This window comes from Hetaerina americana, unplaced genomic scaffold (genome assembly GCF_022747635.1).
Source record: "Hetaerina americana unplaced genomic scaffold, ioHetAmer1.1.p SCAF_8, whole genome shotgun sequence".
Classification (NCBI taxonomy): domain Eukaryota; kingdom Metazoa; phylum Arthropoda; class Insecta; order Odonata; family Calopterygidae; genus Hetaerina; species Hetaerina americana.
In genome coordinates, this window is record NW_027287427.1 from 69477213 (window position 1) to 69489945 (window position 12733).

Genomic DNA, 12733 nt, shown 5'->3' on the forward strand with positions numbered 1-12733 from the left:
CGCAATTTTATTTTCTAAGTTTACTCACTTAGCCAATCGTCATGAGATTACCCACGACTTATAGACCTGAAGATTTTAACAGGAACTTCAGGAAAAACATTAACTAATTTCTCAAGTTTTGCACCCGATTACAGAAGACTGGTACAAATATTTTGCAGGGATATGTGTTGGAAGGTGGAAAGTTTTGAGAGCGGTGGCAAGGTGAGGAGAGGGGAAATTCAAGAAGCAGCAGCCCTCATTAAACATGCCTGCTGATGACCGGAAAAGAACAAAAGAGTGCCTGTAAGCGTAACTCATGATTGCGACGGGAGATGACAAGGACTCTACACTGCGGGCGATTAATTTGAACGCCATATAACGAGCAATGGAAAGAGGAATCTTAACTAGAAAAAAAGATCGGAGGCTGTCTTTGTAGTTGGTGCAGGAACGAAAGGAAAAGATCGCTGCATGACGTGATGAATGCTGAGATTAAGGTAAGAAAAATTTTAATTTTTCATCATTCGCTCACACGGATCATGGAATATATTATGCTTTTCTTATAAAAACTGAATTGTCCTTTAGAGACATCATGAAAACTCGTGATTGAAATTTAATTTGGTTTCCTATGAATTTAATGAAATTAATTATTGAAACAAATGTAAAGGTCTATACCTACCGTATGTAAATTTAGGGAGCTAACGGTGTGTTTAGAGTGAGCCTACATACACCAAGGTCGTTGAATGGAAATCCTAAGAGAACAGGGTAAAATATTTAAGCGAAAGATCCAATAAAGAAAAGTTAGTAACAACTTTACACTAGGTAGCTGGTGAAAAGTGACCGGGTTTTAATGTATTACATCATCTTCAGGTTGATCTGAAGATGATGTAGTACATTTAAACCCAGTAGTACTATTTACCTTATCCAGTGGAAAATTGTTACTATCATTCATTTATCATGTTTGAATTCCACCATATTACACCTGAAACTACTAAATTTGATAGATACAATGACGGTTTAGCCTTTTCCAAAAATGTTATGTGTCTTGGCGAGAATTATCAAGCAAATAATATAAGAAGCGAGTAAAGAATACAGGAATTAGAACAATCACTAAAAGATAACCGGTATAAAAGTCAGAAATAATTTTAAATCATTCCATGAGACAATCAAATAAATATACCCCTTTTCTAATCCTTAATGGCAATTCTCATATTTTTAGGTGAAAGCGTTTAATGGATAATATTTTCCAATTTTATATTTTCCTATCGGGATATGCGAGAAATATAATATGAATATCATTTTTCTGCATTTTTTATTTTACGGAAAATCACAAGAATTTCGGATAAGTGTGAGATTATCTATATGAATCAATTTATTTAATTAATAAATGCTCCGGGAGCAGAATAAATTCATTTTGGATGAAAATACAGGGCGAAAACAATCAAAAGCATTTCATTGAAACGATGAAAGAAGGTAGAGGATGAGAGTAAAAAATATAATAAATTTTGTTTTTTTATCGCATGAATCACGTAGATTTTTTAATATGATTTAATTTACCGTATATTTTCAGGCTTAAATTAGCGGAAACTTTCCATATCGGAGATAAATGATAATTAACAGTTACAATTACCTCTATGGTAATTTTATTCACATGACCCGGGTTTCAACTCTTCGTTTCATCTTCAGCTGGCCTGAAGGTGACCTGAAGATGACACGAAGTGTTGAAACCGGCGTCGTGTGAATAAAAATACTATGGTGGAAATCACAATTGTTAATAATCACATCTCTCCTAATTTAATTTAGCTGATTTAATATAGAAAGTGAAACTCGTAGATCCTGGCAATCGTCATCTATTTTAATCGGAAACATGCAAATGGAAAAGACAATTAATAATTAGTTATTTGTGCATGGAGTACAATTTTTTTCTAAGAGAAACGAAATTCATTGGTGTGAAGCTCAAATTGATTTTTCCTAGAGCCCCTATCATTTGTACTGGACCGTAAAAAACCTTTTGGAGGACACTAGACCTCTTTATGTTTCCTCTCGAGGAAGATGGAAATGCGACGGGTGCATCTTTCAGCACCGCTAGCTGAGTGGGCAATGAGGTTTCCGCCGGAGGAGAGGCCATTGGTCTCCTTCGAACCCATAGAAAAGAGTTCGGCCATTGCAAATACGCCGGCGACCATCCTTATCCGTTGTTCTCTGTCGCCATTTGCGGATTGTACATTCTCATTCCTTAAGCTTTCGTAGAGCCGATGCGCGATAGGAAGGGGGGGGCACTAATCTCCCGGAGTGATCCACTTTTGTTTTTGAGCCGGGATAACAAATCCCTGCCGTCTGGGAGGCCGCCGTCTGCGAGGCCCTTTTCAGCGTCTTTGTCTTTCAGTTTTTTGCGGTGCATTATCCGTTGGACTATTGTGTGGTAAGCGTCTGCGATCTTAGATCTTGCGGAACAATCGGAATCATTTCCTTCGACCTCGTGCAAAAAAAAATCGAAATCCTTCAGACACAGAAAGGGAGCGGACGAAAATTACTGGTTTTTTTAAATAGGCTGGGTCAACGGACGGAAGCATGGCTGTATCCTACCCCACTTTACTTCTCTTTGAGAATCGATGCCGATTCGACCTGAAGAGGGCAACAACTTCGGCATTGAGGTTACATCTTCCTTTAGTACTTCAAACTCATCAATGTCGCATTACCTGCGCATTAATCTGGATTGCAAGGATTCTAAGAGTAGCACGTCATCTTGATCGAATATTCCGTAAAAAGGACGCCATATTATGTGGCAACATGTATGACGTGCGTTCAGCAGGTCTTTTATCTGATTTGGGAAATGGATATGTATTTGTTTTTTTATGAACTTTGCATTCGCGATCGTTCATTATTTGTGAGGTGCGAGCTCATATTTATAAAAAAATACAGAGGTATATGCCATTTAAAAATAATAATTCAATTAGTAATTTGTGTGCAATTTGTGTGCAGCAATAGTGAATGTTTACTGAATGTATGTAAATGTATGTTTACTGAATGGCGTATGATAAAACCTAGGATACCGCCAGCCAAGCACAATAATAAACGTTAAAGCGTTGTATTTTTGTAATACTGTATTTAACATGATGCATTCTAATTGTTACCAGTATTTAGTACCAATCATTACTTAGTATTACACTCATTAATTTAAAAAATATTTTATCCGGCCACGCCCTCATTAAAATTAGCCAAGGTTGCCATATTTTAGAAACGATTTCAATATTTTATCTGTTGTCATAAAGCATTTTCATTCCATCTGGGAATTATCAACACTTTCATAATCTAGATTTTGTCTTAAAGATAGATGTTGATTCAAACAGCCAACATGAAAGAAGGTAAAAATATGATGAATTGAAGAAGGAAATAATTTAATACAATACATGGAAAATTTATTCAAAACTCACACGAACAGAACAAAAATTACCGGGAACCATCCTTAATCTATCCTTGTTTGTCTACACTCTAATAGACAATCGAAATTAACAAAATACGTATGCAGTCTATTCATTCAAAGTACATTATCCTATTTTTTTCTAATAAAGACTTCCACAATTAGACAACATCCTCATCCACGGCAGAATCTGAGTATGCTCTTTCTAGAGTTACAGAGTAATTAATGTTACAAAATAGCAAAGGTTGTTATTATTGTTAAGAATTGTATCATATAAGACATTATTCAGAAAAATTAATTTAAAGTAACTACTTGTATGGTAGTTCGTCAAGCCTTTACGATAGACGTCTAACAAATCTCGGAGTTGTATCACGACAAGTGGACGCAAAACGGGCGTTTTATGAAATATGAGACCTTTCGGGTGGTTCGTCGGAGAGAAAGCTAATTTTAATGGTCGCATACACTTGTGGGTCTTAATTGATACAGGGATTCAAACTCTCCGGAGCCCTGGTTTACAGTTTGCCCTTGAGTGACTGAGTGAGTGTGTGAGAGAGAGGTTTTACGATTGACGAGGAACGCTTCGTCTCCATTTACTCTCTTGCGGCTCCAAGCTGAATGAATTTCGGTAACCGTTAACTTTAGCAGGCACACTACCTCAAAATGCACTAATGAAGGAAAGAGACCTCTTGAATTTTATCTGCTCAGTTTAGAACTACGGACACATCCCATGCCACCTAAACCTCAATTACTGCTCTTTTGACGATTGATCATGACTGCATCACAAATTCATGCGCAGAGACTCAACAACATTCATCTGCCCTTACTCCCAAGAAATTTAATGGCATACGTACGGCTCTTATGAGCGCCTTTTGCTTGCCATAATGAATACATGCGAACGCAATGATGTTTTTGGATATATATTTTGAATGCTAAGGAAATAAAGTCAAATGAATCGTCTCTTTTGTTTCAACCACGAAATATCTATGCTAAAATAAAAGTTAAAAAAATGAAATTCATGAAAAATTTTTTTTTCAAAATTGTGTCAGCACCAGTGCATTGTTATGCGTATGACCTCCAATCAAAAGTGAATTCCAGTAAGAACATGTAACTAAGGATCCGTTTCATCTAAGTTAGTGCCAATGAACAAATCCGAGTGATTAGTTTAAAATTGAGCATAATAGAACTAATACATTTGTTTAATGCTTAGCCACATATTGCTTTTATAAAAAGCAATGAATATAATTTAGAAAGTATTGTACGCTGGCGATTATTTTCAGTGGAAAATTTTAACACCAATCGTCAATATATCTTCACTTTTGGGATTTGTATTCGCAAAGATTCTCTTGGAAACTAAAAAAAAATTATCTGACAATGACTGGAAATTGGAATTTCTGATGGAATTTTGTGCGAGAGAGCCTTTCTACACAAGCAGTATAAAAGTGAGCTAATTTATTTTACTAATTACATTCAATGGATATAATGACATGACTATTACCTAATCCTTTCAAAAAATCAAGTTTGGATCGGAAGGACATGAGTAAATTTATCGAATGATTTTATACGCCCTTTCAACTGTTGGGAGGTCTTGGAAACGATGACCTCTCACATTGTTAGGCCCAGAAATGAGTGCAGGAGAACATTGAATCACCCAGATAACATTATTGATCAGGGTCCCATTGCATCATTCTACTCTCAATTAGCGATTAAATGAATCCCAAACCGATTTACCACTCACTGTAGTTGAACGGATCGGCGTAGACATATAAATTGGAATGCCTATACAACAGAAAAGCGCCTTTGCTCTTCCTCGAATCCGAGTACTCGGTGGGTAGGAATGGAAACAAACTGCTATTCCACAAAATAAAACTTTATGGCGACTGGTTTAGATACAACGTATCATCATCTGGCGCTGCTGATGACATTAGGCTGTCGGCTTACGGCGTCGAAAATGGTCGCAGTAAAGTTATATTTTGTGGAATAGCTGAGTGTTTTTTTTCATACGCATCATGGAGTTCCACCAAGTTGCACCATCCTCCATTGCATACCGGATCCTCGGCTTCAAAAGCTAACGTACCGTAAATTGCACCTGTATGCACATCTAGTTAAATGTCGGAATATTCAACAATACATTTTTATTAAAACGATTTATAGCACTCACATTTTAAATTACCACAAACTGTGGGAGATGCCATGGCAGTAACTTTTAACGGAGTCATTCGCAATATGCGGATTATAATGCAACAAAATCTGAGTGTAAAAATCATTCGTTGTCAAGGTGAATGATTTTTACACTCAGAAATTGTTGCACTTTAGCTAATTTTTTAATTGTATTAACTTAATAAAAATTAAACATAAAAAAATAGTTTTCTCTTGCATGTTTCCCATTTTTTGTATTGAATTCGCCGTAAATATTCAAAGTGCTTGAGCAGGACATTGTCAGCACAATACCCATACTTTTCTGTACGTCATAGCCACTCTGGTAGATATCCATGAACTAGGAACATAATGGGCCAAATTGACATCCCACTGCTGCCTAGACGGCAAATTAGGTTCACGTGTATAATAAAACATTCAAATTTCAAATTTAAAGATTTATTTTCACCCAGAAATTCATTAAAAAAATTAAAATTAATTTTTTTTTAAATTGGTGAAAATTGACATGCATATGATCTACACGACTTTCTTTTAAGAGGTGTTTTAGTTTGTTCATTACCACCCTATCGCCACAATCATCTTTATCTTTTGTCAAGGTTATGAATGGCCATCTTTGTTATACTGATTTTCTTACTGATCCTAAGCCATAATATCGCTATGGCAAATTATATAGATTTCAGTGTACAGTTCAGTCTCTCATCAAATTCCGCGAAGTTTATCATACTCGTCCTTTTATACCATCGAATTTAAAATGTTTGTTCACTTTTTCATTTTCATGAGCGGATCTTGGCTGCTATTAGAATAGATTATCTTCAAATCTAATTATAATGTAGGTATGGTTTTAATTTACAAAGTCGGCCTCATAACTTGTATTTTTTTAGGGTCTGAACATTCGATTAAAATCTTTGCTCGTTAACGGAGCCTTGTGGAATGAAACCCGATTCTTTTTCGGAATTGGGATAAATTGGCTTACACGCACGTAGAGGTTATCTCGCAAATCTAACTGAGCCATTGAATGTATTTCGCGTATACAATTGACTGGGTGAGAAACACGGTGCGGATATATTCCTTTTACTGTAGGTTTACCGGAAATATTGCCGAGCTGATGAAAGGCTATCGTGAGAGCTGACGCTCGTCTAAAATTCAATCCTGGTCTAGAATGGGGCTCTGAAAATCTGATAAGGGCGCTCGAGATTATCCCATGCTTTGTATTGCCACTCCACACATTTCCCACTTAGTGCTAACGCACTCCGAGAAGAGATGAATTTGTAATTGTGTCTCGGTTGTATTTGCTCGTTCCTTCAGCCCCTAAAGTTTTTTTTCGACAAAAAAAGGGGAAATTGCATGTTAATTGCGAAACTGTGAAATGACTGCAAGCGGAAATTTAATCAATAAGGGCATTTTGTAAAGATTCACTCCAAGGCATTTAGTTTTTTTGTTCATTTTCATCACTTGCGGATGTGTAGCTCAGTTAAATGGAAATTGACCCATCGATCGCCATGCTTTATCCTACTTCCCGGGAAATGAAAATTCCAGATTCCACTGTGAACCTATTGTGGAAATGAAGTAAATTATTGCAGACCCTAGTAAAACACACCAGTGCTAAAAAGACAATGTAAGATATTTTTTGGCGTCGAGTTCATTGTAGATTTTTAAAAAATGAAACATAATACCACGAAAAATTTGTATATAGATATATAAAATACATATATGCCTATTTAGCAATATATGTAACTTCAGGAGTGGCTAGGGAAAATTTTTTTGGACTTCCAATCTTCGTGCTATACATTGAAGACTTAACTTTTCAACTTATATTTTTAATGAGAACACGACAAGGTAATTTATAGAGGAAGAAGGATATCAAGAGATGGTGAGGTTCTTCTTAGCGTTTAGATGAGATATGGGAGTGATGTAAGAAATGAGTGTTATAATTGATCATAACAAAGTAGACAGCACAAGCGATTTCGGTGAAAGAAAATAACAGCAAAGTACCTGCATATGTTATAAAACAGATGGAATCCAAATTTCCATAGAAACTACGGGAGATGCCGCAACGGTAACTTTTAACGGAGTCATCCGCTAATATTGTATTTCAATGCAACAATTTCAGAGTGTAAAAATCATTCGCCTTGACTGGGATTTGAACCCAGATTCCTCAATATCCGTTCGAGGGTTTAGCCATTTAAGCTATCGAGGTGTCCTCTTAAACTCTGAAGTTTTGGGGCTTTTAAAGGAACAAGATATTGTGACGAAATACCGTGCATACAATGTCACAGGCATTCGTTGTCGCGTGCGACGGGTTCGAATCCTAGTCAAGGCGAATGATTTTTACACTCAGAAATTGTTGCATTGAGATGGAATCCATTAAGTGGCTCAGAACTGGTCCAATGTTTTCATGTCAGCTCTTACGTTGTCTTTTATGGAGTATAAAGATGGGTACACACACAGGTCAGCTTTAAAGAAGCTAGGTGTCTTTAATCGGTTTGTTGGAAAATGTGATGGAAAGGGAAAATTATGGTTGACGATTACTCTTGTTTCACTGAAATTATATCCACAGCAAATTTGGCGATCCGGTAATCCGATCGAATATATTTGAAAGCCCAATTAATTTCAATTTAGCGGTAAGAGTTTAAAGAATGCATGGAAAATACAACGGTGTAATCTATCCATACTAGACAATGTAAATTTTATTTACAATTTAGAGCATCAAATATAATAAATAGAATGAGTCAAAAAGAATTTAATTTAATGTTGGACCTAACTTTCAAATTATACGTATTATTGTAAAAGATGTAAAAAAGCACAGAAGTGGTAATTATTAGCTATTTACTCGAAAAGTTATTCAGAAAATAGATTGAGAAATGTAAAAAACTATCATTTATTTGAGTTACTTTTTATTCTTATCACTTTATAGGCTTTACAATTACATTATTTTTCTTCATGCGAACAAGCTGCGGCACAGAAGGAATATTAAAGACTAAGAATTTGAGATTTTTGATTTATCAACTTCAATTTAAATTAATGGTTTTCTTTTCCAACTAAAACTTAATGAATAATGCCCTCCCTTTTAGTAAAGATGGTCAAAATAAACTTTTAGGGAATTTCCAGGATAATGCGTCTCTAATGATTTTTATCAGTTATTTTAAGCGGTAAAATTATTCTTTAAAACTATTTATTCAGAATACTAATGTATTCTGTAACACTCTGGGTATTGAAGCAACTTATTTAATTTACGACAAAAGAGTTGTAAATTAGAAATTTCGGCAAAAATATAAATCCGGAAAGTTTACCCTTGGAATAATTTCCTTTTTACCAAAGTAAATTTCGTAGGTATGCTCTCATTTTTAAAACAACGCATCGCAGATGATATCTTTTTGCTGTAACCAAATCCTCATTGAGAAATATATAATACTGTAAATGGTGATATATCTTTAAAACTTTTCAGCTTTTAAACAAGCTCGAAAATCGAAATTAACGTTTGAGTAAACCACACGGAAAAATCATGTGTTCAAGGTAGGCAATGAAGATCATAAGCTTAGATTTACTATAACATATTTGGTTTGTTACAAAGTATTTTGAAACAGTAATACGTGTGTTTATACAATTAATATAGTATTTATTAGCCTTAAAAAATTCAAAATAGGTAGAACCGAAATGGGCGCGAGTATCCGTTTGCGTTACGATAATCAGTATCTAAATCTTACTTATCCTAATTATAAGTATTCAATAATTAACTTATAAAAATATTTATCTTGTCTAATAATGAATAGTTATTATGAATATACAAAATATCTAAAAAAATATTTAATTATTTATATCCAAATGTCATCATTTTTCCAAATGTCATAATTTCATCATTTCCAATTTTCATCATTTCATAATGTTCACTCGTAGACCCATATTGGGCCGAAAAGAAAGAAAAATAAATGTCTCGTGTCACCATTAGGAAGGGTCTTATCGATTGTTGGGAGCATGGGCATGATTTTGCAATTAAGCTCCAGTGTTACCGCAGAGGACACCGATGATCCGTGCTTTCAATTCATCTCCCCGGTCGCGAGAGAGGTCTTGTGTGTTGTGTGCCACTGAAATTTTGCCATCGAGGGCGGCGAGCTGTTCAAACTCATTTATCCTGCGTCCCATCCCGGTGACCACAGCGAACTCTCCGTGTGTCAGTGCAGAATGGAGGCGCCACGCTATATCCACCAAGATTGAAGCGCGACAATAATTCCGACCAGTCCACATGCGAGCGGATTCCTCGACGACAAAAGGGAGTTTTATTTTTTCCTATTATTATTTTTTTCTTTTTATAAACTTTAGATATGCCACTCGACGAATGACCGGAGCACCGACGCTGAATTGTTGTACCTGATCGGACATGTCACCCGAAAGACTGGAGGGAAAAATGTGAGCAGCGTTTGATAAGTCCCCAAAACATTCTATCGGTCCGCTAATTGATTGTTCGGTTGATTTTTCCGTCAATACTCTCGGGTATCCGCCAATTCGTGCTGTAGAGGATTAATTGGATGAATATCTGTCTTGTCTAGAATAACTGGATACCAGGGAATTACTCCGCCATGTTTATATTGCACCAGACTTACTATGACTATTGCAACAATATTATTTTATGGACGAGAGAGCAGCGCCCAGGGTTTACTTATAACAATCACAGTTATCAACTCGAGGGTTGCTTTGATACGTGTGAATAGAGCTAGCCCAATGCTATTCCCTATACCGAATGAAATAATTTATTAGGGTAGGAAAGAGTATAGGGTAGTTCCTTTGCCTGTTCTGTCTATGGTTTCCTCGGAAGATCTGGGACCTATAAAAGTTACACAGCTTGGATTATGCTAATGGTATCATCCATATTTTAACCCGGACTTTTTGGTAATTAGTCTAGCCCTGTACCTACTGAGCTACTACATCCGAATCGAGAGGGTTTGACCCGTTTCATGAGCAACCAACAAGATTTTCTGCGCCGGTTTGTGACCACGGATAAAACTTGGGGCCACTGCTATATCCCAGAGACAAAACAGCAGTCAAAGCAATGAAAACATGTTGATTCACCACCACCAAAGAAACCAAGACAATACGGTTGACCGAAAAAGTAATGGCTCCAGTTTTCTGGGATGCGAAAGGGATTCTGCGAATAGATTATCTTCCCACTGGTCAAGCAATTAGTGGAAAATACTACGCTAACCTCCTGGACCAACTTATGCAAAAGATACACAAAACAAGACCATTTTTGGAAAGGAAGAAAGTCATCTTACATCAAGATAATGCACGCCCCCACACAAGTGTCGTTTGCCATGGCAAAAAAGCGTGAGCTAAAATACGATTTGTTGCCACACCCAACACCTGATTTGGCTCCATGAGATTTTGATCTCTTCCCAAAGCTCAAAACTTCCTTTGTGGATGGGGATTCTCTTCAAACAAAGAACAAACAGCTGAAGTAGATGGGTATTTTGCAGGCCTGAAGGAATCTTATTTTTGAGACGGGATTAAGACATTGGAATATCACTGGACAAAGTACATTAGTGTGCAGAGAGACTACAGTAAAATTAAAAAAAATGTTTCACTAAAATAAGTCGTTTATTCTTATTCCATTCCGAGAACTTTTCAAATTACCCGCCTACCTTGTAAAGGTTGGGTGTGTTACTTTCTGGCGGAAAATTTCCCTGGAAATCTATGTTGTTCAACTTCTCGCGGGATGATGTTGGTATCACATAATAAGCAAAGTAGAAATCGTATTTATATTTTTTAATTTGCGAAATACCTACCGTAGTCACGATCGAGTTTCTCATTTTAACCGACTTGACGAGCTTTGCAGCTATAGAGCGGAGGGAAATAACATATCTGACTTCTGGTAGGCGTATTTATTAGGGGAGGCAATCGAAAGCCAAGGTCATTTACTCCATTAGGATGGGTAATTTGGCAGCGTTCAAATGTTCAGGATGTCGAGGAAGTGTGGAGAGAAATCCGGTTTTGAAATAAACGCACTCTTAAGGAAATTAGTCAAGGGGTCTGAACAGTTTACGTCTATATCCGACGGAAAGAGTACAGCATTTGCTGTGTTCTGATATTTTCAAGGATAAGAGTCTCATTGATCAAATTGGGGCCCTACATACTCCACAGATGAATGCTGGACAAATAGTTATCACCTGTTCCTGTGATATCCTTATCGCCTACCTCGTACTGATTTCTAACTCTTCCTAAATAACTTAAAATAACTAGATGAAGGCATATTTTGTGCATCTTTAATCAATATAAATGTATCTTGAATGGATATGAGAGATGATACCGAGAGCTAATTTGAGTACATATTTTATTTAAATCGAGAATACCATGTCCATTTTGATCGTATGGAAGGAATAATAAAGGTTGTTTTCCAATGCATTTGTCATTAGAGTGGTCAATTCTAATGACGAATGCATTTCGTGATTCGAAAAATCTCTTTCGCCCTTTACTTACAGGGCGTAAGCGATTTAAGAGACAGAGCATAACCTGTAAGTTTAATTGAATTTAATTAAACGCCCTTGGGTTAGAATCCTTCTCAGCGACATCACTGAGGGCCCTGAGATAAAGATGAACGAGAGATAAAGATGCTGAGCTGACCCCTTATTGTTTGTCTCCTGCTCTTATCTTTTGAAATGGGTTATCCTGCCAAGTGTAATTATCACTACTCTCTCCAGGGCTGTTCTATAGGGTAATTGGAACATGAATACCCATCTACCGCATCAATAATCTGCTGTGCCTCAGACGTCATTCGTATGAAACTGTAAGGATTACGTCAGCACTGATAATTGTTTTAAAAATGTAGTTTCTCAAACATAGGCTTATCTTTAAGTTGCCGTGGACAAAAAGTCAAGGAAAAACGAATTTGTTCAATTGGATTTAAGAATTAATAAATTTGAGTCTGGGTTAAAAATATTCTATAATTTTAAATATAGACGGAATTGCATAAATATGAATGGCAAAGGTTTGATTTTCACACCATTATACGGTGCTATACTCGTATTTATCAACGCTGGTATTCAAATCATGAAGTTTCATATTAAAATATTGTTTATAAAACAAAGAATAAATAGATTTTTCACCCCTATTAAAGAAATAGAACAAATTACTTTTTGCTATAACAAGAAATAATATTCCGAATCTAATATATTTAAAAAATATTCAAGTTTG

General features: G+C 36.1%; 1 protein-coding gene across 1 annotated transcript in view; it reads right to left on the reverse strand.

The window, feature by feature from the left end:
* LOC139697914 (synaptotagmin-12-like) overlaps window positions 1-12733 on the reverse strand; it is a 222163-nt gene that overhangs the window by 181220 nt on the left and 28210 nt on the right. The window contains exon 4 of the mRNA XM_071596774.1: window positions 1079-1086. Within this exon, the coding sequence (XP_071452875.1) occupies window positions 1079-1086 (8 nt within the window). The remainder of the gene's footprint in view (window positions 1-1078; window positions 1087-12733) is intronic.